This window comes from Aphelocoma coerulescens, chromosome 2, assembly GCF_041296385.1.
Source record: "Aphelocoma coerulescens isolate FSJ_1873_10779 chromosome 2, UR_Acoe_1.0, whole genome shotgun sequence".
In the NCBI taxonomy this organism is placed as follows: domain Eukaryota; kingdom Metazoa; phylum Chordata; class Aves; order Passeriformes; family Corvidae; genus Aphelocoma; species Aphelocoma coerulescens.
In genome coordinates, this window is record NC_091015.1 from 21,545,698 (window position 1) to 21,559,286 (window position 13,589).

Below are 13,589 nucleotides of genomic sequence, written 5' to 3' on the forward strand. Positions count from 1 at the left end.
TTTATTCAGAATATTGTTATGTTGGTGTTCTTACTAAATCCTTAACTCTCAAGAGTCTGGGACTCATCTGGGACTCTCAGATATTTTGTTTGTTTTAAATTCACCTTTCAGAAATGCAGGAAAATCTGGAAAACAGAACTACCTTAGAGGTTAAAAAACCCCCTTGCCAGTCACAAAATGTTCTGATATCTCCCATAGCTCCCAAAAGCCCCGGAGACCCCACACAACCCCTCCTTCATCCTTCCTTCCCCTGTCCCCAAACCCAGTGACTCCTTGGTCATCCTTTCATTCCTGCTTCAGATGTCCCAGCCCCTTCTCCGTTGCTGAGCCTGGCCTCCTAAAACCTTCATTTTGACTTCAAGACTCCCTACCAGCTTTTCCTCTGCAACTTTTATGCAATGCTTACAGATTTTTTTTTTTAATCTCAGCCTAGTCCTATTCTGAAAGCTCCAATTAGATAAATAAAATTTAATATAGAAATAGGGCAATAAAAGCTACTTTTGGCTCTAATATTTATTGAAGTCTCAAGCTGGTCCACATGCAGTTGTCTACTAAGGGATTTAGTGTGAAGTCAGGTATGGGGATGTATTTCACACATTACTGTTTCACACTGACTTCCCTATGTAAACAAGTATTTAGGTCTTGCTGAGCCAAACATTTCTTTACCTTACAAGCACATATAGGCACTAGTTGACTCTCATATTAATAGCACAGCATGTGTATGTCAATATTGAAATGATCTGAGATCTTTGGGGTGAAACATATTTATGCCAAAGACAGCATTATGTTTTGGTATCCAAAATCAGCAATGGCTACAACTACAACAACAGTAGTACTCAATCATTGCTAGATTTCTCATAAGGATATGCAATAGTTGTTGTCCTGGTCATAAAACTTCGCTTTTCTCTTTGAAAGATCCAGGACTAAATAGCTTCTATAATTTTCATGTAAAATGTTTAATACCATATAATCTGTAGCTGGCTCAGCTTACCAGCAACACTGCAAAATAATCTTCAGGGCTTTATATGTGACGTTCACTCTACTTTTTTTTTTTAGGTTTAGGTTTGTGTGATCTTCCATGTGTAAAGTAACTTGTGCACTGGTAAACAAGTATTCTTCCAGAAATTATAAAAGTACTTCAAAGCAAATGCACACACTGCTACTGCCATCCAGAAAGGGTAGATAACAGCCTGCTAGAGCTACGTCTTTATTATAAATATTTGCACCTTCTGGTTCACTGAATTCACTTGCTATATATGAAATATTTAACTGTTAATCCTCCATTATAGAGTTGTCATTGGCTATCTGAGCACTGCTTTCATAACTTGTATTTGTCTATGTGGAAATAATACCACGAGAAATATGGTAGTAGACATTGTGAGAAAGAACAGAAAAGAACTAATTAGCCCAACTTTTTGCTTAAGCATATTCAGCATACCTTTCAAGGGTGTCTGAATATTGCAGAATTGAAAGTTGGAAATTTTCACTATAAGCCTACCTGCAAACTAGTCCATGTAGTCTTCAAGGCACTCATTGAATGTGTCTGTCTACTAATGATTGGTACAGAGAGCCTCATTAATAGGTACTCATGTTGTAAGTATATTAGTATTCACTATTTGAATAGACAGCTATTTGAAAATGTGTTTGTACAATTTAAAATATAATTTACATTGTTTGTACAATGTAAAAATGTACTGTGCATAGCATCAGCATGGACTGGACAAATAGGAATTGCTGAAAGGAAAAATTTCCCACCTTGGGTTAAGAATAGGCCCAGCCATCTACTTCCCACTGCACCTCCAGTGCTAGCGCTCAAGGATTCTTTCTGAATAAAAATCACAGAATGGTGAGGTTGGAAGGAGCTTCTGGAAGTCATCTGGTCTAACCTGCCTGCTTAGGCAGGGCTTCATAGAGCCAGTTGCCCAGGATTGTGTCCAGAAGGCTTTTGAATATATCCATGGATGGAGACTCCAAAACCTGTCTGGGCAGCCTGGGTCAGTGCTCAGTCACTCTCCAAATAAAAGTGTTTCCTGATGGTCAGAGAGAACCTCCTCTATTTCTGTTTGTGCCCATTCCCTCTGGTCCTGTCACTAGGCACAACTGACAAAAGCCTGGCTCCATCCTCTTTGCACCCTCCCTTTAGGTATTTATATACATTGATCAGATTCCCTCTGAGCCTTTTCTTCTCCAGGCTGGCCAGTTCCAGCTCTCTCAGCCTTTTCTCAAAGGGGAGATGCTCCAGTCCCTTTATCATCTTCATTACCCTTTGGTGGACGGTCCCCAGTGTGTCCGTGTCTCTCCTGTACCGAGGAGTGCAGAATTGGACACAGCAATGCAGGTGTGGCCTCACCGGTGCTGAGCAGAGGAGAGGGATCACCTCTCCTGATCTGCTAGCAATGCTTTGAATAATGAAGCCTGGGGTACCATTCACCTTCTTTGCTCTGAGAGCATTCTGCTGGCTCATGTATGACCTAAATTACAACTGAGCTCTCACTACAGCCTGACTTCGATTTTTTTTTTATGTTATTTATTGACACCGCTTCTGTGGTGTTTGCTCAGGCTGCAGTAAATTGTCTGCTTTTTTTTCCTTAAGGGTGTCTAGCCAATGGGTGTCAGCAAACAAGGCATGGAAATGTGACTGGGATATAACTGATATTTGCTTAAGTTTGAAGAGGATTTGAACTGAGCTATAATATGTCAACTATCCCTCGTGTCACAGGGAGTTTTCATCCAGGAATCAATGGCATTACCAGTATGTCAGTGTTGCATACTTCAGTGCTCACTGAAGTAACAGAGAAAAGATCATTTCAAGAGAACCTATTTGGAGGAATAGCTCAGTTTCATTACATGAATAGCAGCATTTATGAGAGTGCTACCATGTAATTATGTAGACAAATTTAGCTTATTCAGGTAAGAGACAAGCCCTGTGTGCCCAGCATAGTCTGTAAGGATATCTGGGCTGAAATAAAGAAGAATGCAGGGAGCATGTGGTACTACACACACTATATTTTCAAAACCTGCAGCTCGGAGGTCCAGTTGTACCTTGGGCTGCATCACAAGAAGTGACCAGCAGGTTGAGTGAGGAAGGTGATTCTACTCTCTGTCCTCATGAGGCCCTGCCTGGAGTACTGTGAACTGCCCTGGGGCCCCAAAATAAGGAGTCCAGAAGAGGGGTATGAAGATGATCACAGGCTGGAACACCTCTCCTATAAAGACAGGCTGAGAGAGTTGAGGTTGTTCAGCTGGAGAAGAGAAGGCTCTGGGGCAGCCTTATAGCACCTAAAGGGAGCTGCAAGAGAGAGATGGAGGGAGAGTTTTTACAAGGGCATGTAGTGATAAGACAAGGGAGAATGGCTTTAAACTGAAAGAGGGCAGGTTTAGATGAGATAGCAGGAGGATATTCTTTACTGTGAGCATGGTGGGACACTGGAACTGGTGGCCCAGGGAAGTTGTAGATGCCCCATCCCTGGAAGTGTTCAAGGCCAGATTGGATGGGACTTTAAGCAACCTGATCTAGTGGAAAGTGTCTCTGCTTATGCAGAGGAATTGAAATTAGATGATCTTTAAGGTCCCTTCCAGCCCAAACCATTTAATGATTCTGTGATTTCTCTGTGCAATATCTCATTTCTTTCCAGCCTTAGTTGTTATCCACTGATGTTGCAAGCATGGTTGTATCTGTCAAAGTGAAATACATTGTAATCAATTGGAGTGTCTCTAAAAATGATCTGTAAAATCAGTTTTAACACTTCTGGGGTACTAGAATTTCATAGAATTTATAAAAGAACTTGTAGCTTGTGATGTAGCTACTCTGGTCAAATACTGAAATGACAAAATAAACAACTGTACTGCTTTCTAAAAATCAATCTATAACACATCGCATTTTTATTGGAAGATTTTATTTAAAAATAGATATTACTAATAAATCCTGAAGCTTTAAGACACCTCAGTGAGAGATTAAATTTGTAGGTGTATAAACTTCAGTCTTACAGGCCAACTGGCACACTGGCAGCGTTTGGGAGCAGATCGTGGGAAATCCGCGAGGCAGTGGGGCAGAGGCTTTGCTTTGCACAGCTGTGTAAAGACTTGCCATAATAGCTTTCTGGAGCAGCAATCTCCGTGCTGGAGGAAACATGAGGAGCGCCTGTTCTCCCTCCCTCAGGACGCGTAATGCTCAGCAGAGACCGGGAAGGGAGGAGTGACGTCTGTGCCCTTGTGTTCTGCCTCCGCTGGCCTGAAGGAAAGCAAGCCGCGAGATGCTCTTAGGGAAGATGCAAACCACGCCAGTGAGAAAGCCCCCAGGGAGAGTACCCTGCCCTCGGCAGAATGTCCCCAGTGCTACCCTTGCCATGCTCCGCACGGGGCCGGAGGTACCGTGCCCAGTCTCAGCCCTCATTGCCACGATTTTCAACCCAGAGTTCACCGTTCCTGTGCAGTTTGCTATAGCATTTTTAAAAACAATTTTGTATTAAAACCAGTAGATGGGTGCATTTGCTGTTGCTTTGTGGTTGGTTGGTTCGTTTTGCTTTTAAAATTCGTTTTAAATACTCCAGCAGCGGCAGGGGCCCCGGCCGGAGGTCACGCGTGGCAGCGGGGCCGCAGGGGACCCTGCGACCCGACACGTCCCAGCCGTGCGGAGAGCAGGTCACCGCGCCCGCCTTCCCCCTCGTCCCTCCCGCTGGCTGCGGCGGGAGGCGAGCAGGGCCGGCACGGCTGGGGAGGCCATTTTGCAGCCGTTCGGGGAGGGAGAGCGGGCGGCGGGCGCGGCCGGGCGGGACCCGGACCCGCGGCAGGTGAGCGCGGCAGGTGAGCGCGGCGGCGGCGGGCGCGGGGCCGGACCGGGCTGCCCGCGGGAACGCGCGGCCGCCCCGGGGGCAGGACCCGGCGCTGCCGGGGGGCCCCGCGGCGGGGCAGGGCGGGGTGCGGGCGGCAGGGGGCGCTGCGAGGCAGGGCAGGGGGTGCCACCAAGGGTTAAGGGGCGGGCGGAGAGCCCGGGCCGCTCCCGGGGGGAGAGCGGGGGGATAAACGGGGCGGAATTAAAGAATAAACCCGGGCGGACAGGCGGCGGGGCCGCGGAGCGCTCCCGCCTCCCCTTCCTGCCTCCCCCCCCCCCCCCCCCCCCCCCCCCGCCGCCCGGCCGGGGGGACAGTGCGGGACGCGGAGCCGGGGCGCAGCGGCGGGACGACAATGCAGCAGGCGGAGAAAGCAGGAGGGGCAGCACACGGCAACATGGAGGGAGGCGCGGAGCGGGCCAGCCCCTGATGCGGCTCTTTCTCCTCCTCCTCCTCCGGGCAGCGGCTCCGGCGGCGATTCTCTCCCTGGCGGCGGCTGGCGGCGGCGGGTGGAAATGAGCAGGTCGGCGGCGCTTCTCCTCTGCCTGCTGGGCTGCAACGTGTGGAAGGCGGTGACCAAAACCTTAGGGGCGCCCGAGGCGGCTCAAGGTCGGTGCGGGATGGGCGGCGGGACTGGCCCGCTTTGTGCGGGGGCTGCGGGAGCTGCATTGTGCGGGGGGCCGGGACGAGGGTACGGCGGGGAAGCGGGGCGGTGATGTGAGACCTCTCCCGGCTCCCGCCGGCTGCCGCGGACCCCGCAGCCCGGAGAAGCGAAGGCAGCCCCGCGGCTGGGGAGCTTTTGTTACTGGGCAGGGGCAGGGGCTGCGCTGGCCTCATTGTGCTGCCCCCTCCGTTCCTCCCTCCGTCCCTCGGTGCCGCCGGAGCTGTTGCATTGCGTCCTTTTCCCCCCGGTTTCCCCTCTCCTCGCCGTGCCCGCTGCAGGGCCCGACGCGGCGGTGAGAGGCGGGTGGGGGGCACTGGCGGCCGCAGGCCGTACGGGTCCGCCGGGCTGGGGTTCGCCCCCCGGGCTGACGGCGCGGCTGAGCCGCGGCCCCGGGACGTTTCCGGGCCTCCGCCGGGCCTTTTGTTCGGCGCGGTGGCTCCCGCCGGCCGGGCGGGGTCTGTCACCGCTGCCCCTGGGCAGGCGGGCAGAGACGCTCCCTGGCCGGACAGGGTCGTCCTCGCCCTCCGCCCTCGCCCGGGCGGGCGCAGAAACCGCAGCGAGCCAGTGCCCGAGCGCCTCGGGGGCACCTGGAGCAGCTCCTGATGCTCCTGTGCCGGGCTGCGGGTCCTGCCCTGGGCTGCGCAGCCCCGATCCTCACCTGTGCCGTGATGTGGCAGCCCCTCGGCCGGCGAGGTGCAGCTGGCCTCCAGCCGTTCCCCGTGTGAAAACTCGGCAAGGAGGGGGAGACGCTGCCGTGCCCCGCTCATCCTCGGCCTTGCGTTTGGTGGCAGGAGGGCAACCCCTCCGTCGGGCTGCGACAGGGGTCCTGCGGCGGCATCACGCCTCCGGGACCACGGGTATGTCAGGATGCAGAAAACTTGTGTACACAGGGGTACAAGACGTGTTAGAAGGAAATGCATCCTCCCCTATGGTCACTGTTGGCCTTGTGGGATGTATTGTCAAATGGCTAAATGTGTCATCTGGGATGAGCGATCATACACCGGCTGGGCCTTCATGGCAGCGGGCTGGCAGCATTCTTCCCGCTGTGGTGGGGTGGATGTGCACCATGTGAAGGGTATGCTTATGTCCTGTTTTCTCAAAGCTTTTCTCATTGTTGTAACAATCAGTAAGCAATGCCTGCCGCAAGAAGTAAAATGTTAAAAGTAACCTTTTTGGACTGTTTCTTTCATGTATTTAAGTACACCAAGTAGAATCTGGGTGGGCATGTGTTTGCACACAGAGTAGTCAAAAGGCACAGGTGTCTTGTAGGAAAACCTGCCTATCTGACATCAAATGTAATACCAGATTTTGCCTTTTTTAAAGGGTAAAACAGTAGCAGTTCTGAAATAAGAACCACTAACTATAACTCAAAGGCCACTAAACTTAGGATATACTGAGTTTATTGATAAGCATGCCAGAAAACCAGAGCCGTGTTTGGCCCATGAAGCTGGTATTTCAGATACCAAGGTAATATAAAAATCTACTGTAATTTTTGTATCATATGGAAAATCTCCTTCGTGTGTGATCAAAGTGGTGAGGTTGGCAAAATTAGTGCCTTTCAACTGCCCTGTTGATCTTGTCTTCTATTGTCAAGCTTAATTCAGATGGCATGGAAAGGCTTGTCTCAGTAGCTGCTACATCCACATCGAGACTGATGGCTGATTATTTGGGTAATAGCAGCTATGTCAGTGAGTAGAGAACATTTTTATCAAATAGAAATGTCTAATTTCTATTAACTATTAATTTCTATATTCTATCTAACATTTGAATTTTCATAGTTTTCATTTTCCAAAGCCTGGTTACAAGCCCAGTCTTTACTCTTCGGATGTGTGCATTGGTAAAAGGGCATACGTAGAGCTGATCTCATAGCAAAATGTATTCTGCTTCCTAGTTACCAGCTACTTACTGTGAATCTTTTTTTGAAAGTTTTGTAATGCCAGCTTAGCCTTGAATAAGTTCCTGAACATCAGGTGTGACGATTTTCTGGGGAAAAGAGTTTTTGTATCAGGTACATTCCCAGTTTGTATACACACAGCACAGTAAGTGCCAAATGGTTGTAAAACCTAAACCAGCTGTTTTTCCCTCTTCCCCTTTTAGTACCATGGTCATAGTTGTAGGTCCCAGTAAAGAGCTATTGCCAAAGTTTAGGGATGTTTGCAGATGACTGTCTTTCCCATTGTGGCTGCGAATAAGCTAGTTAAAAACCAAGGGCTTGAAATAAAGATAGAGGTTAGAAAGCCAGAGCATGCCTTTAGGGAATAATTGCTTTAGCTGCAGTATTCATTGTTGGACAGGTTACATGAGACTAGGGTGGAGAACCCTCCTCATGGTAGGACAGATTGGATGAGACTTGGTTAAGATGTTCCATGTCTGTGTTAACAAACCAAATAAATAGGTCTTGGATTTGGAGCTTTTTGAAGGTGGGATTTGTAGTCAGTGTTCTAATTAAGGAAGGGATGAAGAGGGATGCTTTGCATCAAGTATTTCTCTCCTTCATTGCTCTCAGACGTATGTTCAGACAGTCCCAGCTTCGAATTCTCCTCAGCCAGACTGATTACGTAATTTGTGCATATGAAAAGTACTGGTAATTAAGCTCTGCACTTAGCACCGTGTTTAGAAAATTGAATGAATTTTTTATGCAGATCTCTTGGGGCCTCTGAAGGTCACAGAGGTATCCTCTAAGTTTCAGCAACTTGTTTTCTTTAATAAGGTAAAGTTCTTACAGATGAGTCGTTCACTTTCGCCTGTGTTGGTGCTTAGAACCCCAGCAAGTGAGGCTGTTATATGTCCATGAAGGTTCACCTTGGAACCTTTACCTCTCTAACCTCTCTCAAGTATGTAAAACGTGACAGGTATTTCAGATGAGGACTAAATTGTGGTTTTGTGGGGGTTTGGTTTGGTTTGGGTTTTTTAATTGTTCTAACAGGTATTCCAGAACTTAAATTTGTTTTAATGCTGAAATGAATGTGTGAAAATTTTGAAACAAACAAAAAAGCCCCCAAACTAACCCTTAAGCTGAACTCCTGTTGGCATTGGTGATTTGTTTGGTGAGTACACAAAACATGCGGTGCATGTTTTTCACATGAATAGGTAAAACCTAACAGACCCTTGGCAAGTAGGAATGTAAGAGTTATATGAAGAGGTAACATGAACCCAGGGGGAGTGTAAGCATAATCAGTGTAATTTGGGAAGGGATTAAATTTCTTCATTGCCTGTAAACTTTGCGTCTCAGTAGATGAGGATCATTCATTTGTAGCTGCTAGGGAAGTCTTTTAAGAGAAATCCTAGAATATTCTGTTGTAGTGCCGAAATCTGGTATTATATTTTTCTGCTACAGTGTGGATTGTTTTTAACTTGTATTTCAGTTGGTCTTCCTATTTTATTAGTTGTTCAAAATTAAGAAGTTATGAAAAATAAAGTAACAGTTGAATAATAAATAGCACCCAATTCAAATACTAGCCTGCTAGTAGACGAATATGCACAGGAAATCCCACCTTCACAATCCCAGAATGAGATTAGGTAATTATTTTCAAGTATGATGGTAAGTAAAAATTCAGATGTTGCTTAGTCAGAATCTGCAGTGTTTTTTCCCCTCTGTGTGCATGGAGGACAGGAGGGTTGATGCTTGAGTGCTGCTGTTTGGAATTGTCTGCAAGCAGCCATTCCATTACTTTGTGGAAACTAACTTCACAACCATTTCAGATGGACATTCTGCAAAGTCTGCTTTTGTGGACAGCACAGTAACAGCTCTGAGAAGACCCTCCAGTTCTGGGTTTGTTTTTTGTGGTGTTGTTTTTAAACTAGTCATTCCAAGCTTGCAGTTTTAACTGATGATAAAGTTTAGATGATGCAGAAATAGTCTTTAATAGTCTTTTCTCTCTTTCCTCTTCCACTGCCATACTGCCTCTTCTCATTCAGCTGCAAATTACTAATGATGGTCAAATCCAAAGGTTTATTTCATTGAGACCACAAATGGACTCCTCAGAATAGAAGCTAAATTGCTCTAAAGCAGTACAAAAAATGTTGCTTTATTTTAGTGGAGGAGCCAGTTGTTTACTGAGTACTACAGTGTTGTAAAATGTTAATGAAGATGAGGTATTTGTTGATTTTATCAATAATCAGATCCAGGTAAGCACTAGGTTTTGGTTGGGTTTTTTTCATGTTTGTCTTGAACTACTAATGCCTGCAAATGCCTAGTAACTGATTTCTCTCAGTCAGATGAATAAGTTACCTAGGTGATCGGAGGGTTTAAAACTGCAGTCTTTTTCTCCTAAGCATTTGTGTTCACCGTTTTGGCATCTAATACCTTGCACTAAGTGGTTCAACTCACCTTCAATAACGCATGTATGCACTTGTGAAGTGACAAATTCATATGTTGCTTTCCCTCCTGTCCCACTTGGGTCTTGTGGTTTTTTTGCCCACTCATATCTTGAGATAGTACTAATTGCCATGTGTTTCTCCCTCTCTCCTCATTTTTGTCTTTTTTTTGAAACACCACACTGATGCCTTTTCCTGCTTGAGACTAAAACTGGGTTCATGAAGCTTTTAGGGATGGCTGTGTCAACCTTTAAGTGAATGGTTTCTGGTAGTAGTAGTTTCTGGTAGCAATGAAATGCAGTTTTACAATTTTAATTGTAATGGTTAACAGAAGCTTTGCTATGTGTATTTGTGTGCTGGGGAGGAAGAAGAATTGTGCATTTAGATTTTTTGAAAATGTAAGAAATCTCCAGTGGTTTTGGGAGATGGAGGAACGGAAATGTCACTCTGCTTCTTGTTAGTACAAACTTCAGATTAGTTTTTTACTCTTGTCTGCTGTGGGCAAAGCCAGTCTTGGCGCAGGAGGAAAACCAAGAAGAAAATGCCTGCCAAGGAAACACAATGCATAGGTCATATCATTAGAGGAATGTGCTGTACCTGGCAGGTTGGAGGTTCAGCTTCAGTGGTATTTCTTAACAGCCCTGCTTGAAATCCGGCTGTTGAATAACAGTGTTGTTGGGAGTGATGCTTCTATTCCACATCTCAAATTCTAGTACACTGGATCAGTACAGTTGTTGTGAACCTTCAGCTTATAATTTAGGGAGAGTTCTTCCAATCAGCCAAAGGCGAACTAAGTAATCTCCCAAAAATATCTACAACTTGAAATCAAAGTATGCACTTTTAGTATTTCTGTTGGCTTATAGTCTCATTACTTTATGCAAGCTGCATTTTTTTGTAGGATCAATTTTCCTTTGCTCCAGTATATATATATCTGTTCTGCCTTTAGTTACAAAGAAAGGCAGCTTCTGAGAGAACTGTGCTGTTGGTATTCTGCTTCTCCCACAGGTCCCGATGGTTTTACCATATTCATACCAGGGAGCACAAATAAGGGAGGCAAGAAGTCTGTGTAAATGGTTGTACTTACTAGGAAAAATCAGTTTAATAATACTAATATAATACATGTTAATAATATACGCTAAAACATTTTGTTTTAGCAAGTGCCAAAGAGAACTGAGTGCTTTTTTTTTTCTTCAGAAATTCCAGAAACGTTATCCTGAAAGCTGGTTTACATTAAGCTTTCAGTTAATGTAATATCTGGCTTGCTGTGCATGGGTAATAAGCATTATACACATGCTTTTTACAAATACCATCTTTAGTTTTATTAGAAACTGGAAAATATGTATGTATTTTTTAATGCAGGACCATAAGAATGTGAACATATTAAAATTTCATGTTGCTTTTTCTAAGTGCATTGAACCTTCCACTTTAAAATAGTAAGACAGAATCATAGTTGACATAATGGCACGTCTGAGCCCTTGAAAGGAATATTTTTGAGTTTGTTTCAACATAGAGCAACATTTTCATTTCTGTAAAATGGTGATGTTCTGATTCAGATATACCTGTGCCACTCTTGCTAGCTTGAAGAGCAACAGATCTTGAGAAAAACTGAAGGAAAAATTCATTTATGTACAGTATACTCTCTAAATTTGACTCCCTGTTTTTGGTGGGTCATGACTAGCTGCTTGGGGGATTGGGTGTATTTAAACAGAGCTACTGTTGATACAAGTTTTGAGTAGAATCAGTTTATGCAGGCAGGGCACCAGAGTCCCTGGAAATCCAGCACTGAAGCTATCTTTTACTTGTTCCTACTCTTAGCTTTTGCAGTTCTGTGAGCTGTCACTGCCTGTGCCATTCTGTGGAGGTACCCTAGGGAGTGAACTCCTGCCTTTGTTCATTATCTGTACACCTCATGCATTGGCAGGTGAAGCTTTCCTGCCACTGTGAGTGGGAACCTGCACCGTGGCAAAGTGCTGCTGTAACGGGTGCTTTTCAGATGGAAAGGCAAGACACATAGCAGTATAGAAGACACCACATAGGCCTTGCTGGAGCTGGAGTGACTTGTAGGGGCCAACCTCAGCCTCTCTGCCCTGTGGGAACCAGGCTTTGAGAAACACAGTGGCAACTGAAGTTAGCAGTGAGGAAATGGAGCGTGGAGGGGAAGCAAAGGGGAAGGAAGTAGCAGCATCCTTTCAACTGGAGAACAACAAAGCAGCTGAATCCAATGAGGTGCATAATGCTTCCAGTTTAGTTGTAGCTGCACGAGTGCTGTGAGCTGCTGTACTGTGTGGTAGGTATAATACAATGAGAGGGTTTAACAGTAAAGGGGAGCTCACCTTGACAGTCCATAAATGCTGAGGTAAGTAAGAGGTAGAGGCATAAAGTACTCCTGCTTTGTTAAAGAAAACAGAGCCCTTTCTTCTTCCTGCAGTGATTAACAGAAGTGATAGTGATATTAGGTGCTTTCTCTTGTTTCATCCCACCTTTGTGATTGTCATTACTGAAACATAGTGTCTTTCATCCTTTATAAGCAAAGGTATACACAGCAGCATTTCTCAAGTGATTTTGTGAGACTTGTTAAGAAAACAGCACCAAATTAAATTAAAAGCTGCATTTGTACTGCTGCTGTGAGGAAATTATTGTATCAGTGGTTTTGTCCAGCCGTCTTGTTCTTCACCATACTGTGAAAAGTTATGCAAGGTGAGAGGTTAAGATCCAAACATGTCATATGTCAGTCTACATGTCAAATATTCCTCATGTGAGGGATATGCAGTTTGCATCCAGGGTAGGAGGCATCTCATCTGACTTGGGTGTCTGCAGTCTTCAAGTGTCTGCATTCTAGTGAAGTCACCCACGGTCCTTTTACAGACAAGAGGATCTAATCTTCTCAGCTAATGGAGCTGAGTATCATTCCTGTCACCTGGAGTAAGCATGTTTGGTCCAATGAATTGTGCTGTGTGAATCTCCACTGACAGGCATGGCAGCCTACACAACACCATTTGTATTCCCATTTAGTCAGATAAATCCTCCCTCAGTGTTGCCTCCCTCAGTGTTGCCCTCTGGCTTGGCCTTGAGCTACTACTGAATATATAACAGTGTAAGAAACTGTGTAAAGGAACACACACTTGGATTACCTGGCTGGGTTATGTGCTTTTCAAGACTCAAACAAGAGTTATTGTTTATTTACATATCTAAAGCATTTGTCTTTGTAGCATTATGCTTATGAGCCTAAGTGTTTCACTCCCAAGAGTAAATAAACAAAAAGAAAAGTTTAGGAACAAGTAAGGAGGCTTGTAGAGTTGTTTGGACTTGCCTATATGTTTTGCCATGTTTTTAATTAGCTTTGTACTCCCAAGGGTTGATTTATTCTGGATTAAACTGCATCAGTACTCTCATCTTTGTCTGTTTTCTCATACTGGCATTTGTGTAGCAATTTGGTAAACCAGATCAAGGAAGTTACCCAACTGAAAACTCTTGTATGCATCAACTCAGTCTTCACCTGGATAGCTTCCCTGACTGGATTCGTCAGAAATTACACAAATGCTATGGCTGGTGCAGCAGAAAGGGCTGGGAGGAGCTGGTAATGGAAAACAAGGACTTCATGGCAGCAGTGCCAGTTGATGCAGGATTGCATTTTTTTGTAGAAGTAAAGCATAAGACGTAAGGCACAGTGTTTAGAAAGGTAACTGTTTTAAAAGTTACTACTTAAAGGAAACTGATCTTGTCTGGAAATATGATACCACCCCATCGCTCAAAGTAAAAGCATAAAGAATTTTTTGAAG

At 45.4% G+C, this 13,589-nt stretch overlaps 1 protein-coding gene across 2 annotated transcripts in view; it reads left to right on the forward strand.

The window, feature by feature from the left end:
• Window positions 1-4,718: 4,718 nt before the first annotated feature.
• The window catches only part of FAM171A1 (family with sequence similarity 171 member A1), an 88,232-nt gene continuing 79,361 nt past the window's right edge, over window positions 4,719-13,589 (forward strand). Inside the window, exons 1-2 of one of the 2 annotated variants that reach the window (XM_069006742.1) lie at window positions 4,719-4,790; window positions 5,293-5,438. In XM_069006742.1, coding sequence (XP_068862843.1) covers window positions 5,345-5,438 — 94 coding nt within the window. In that variant the 5' untranslated portion in view covers window positions 4,719-4,790; window positions 5,293-5,344. Of the gene's footprint in view, window positions 4,791-5,139; window positions 5,439-13,589 lie in introns of those variants that run through there. The other variant, XM_069006743.1, reaches the window with a different exon arrangement.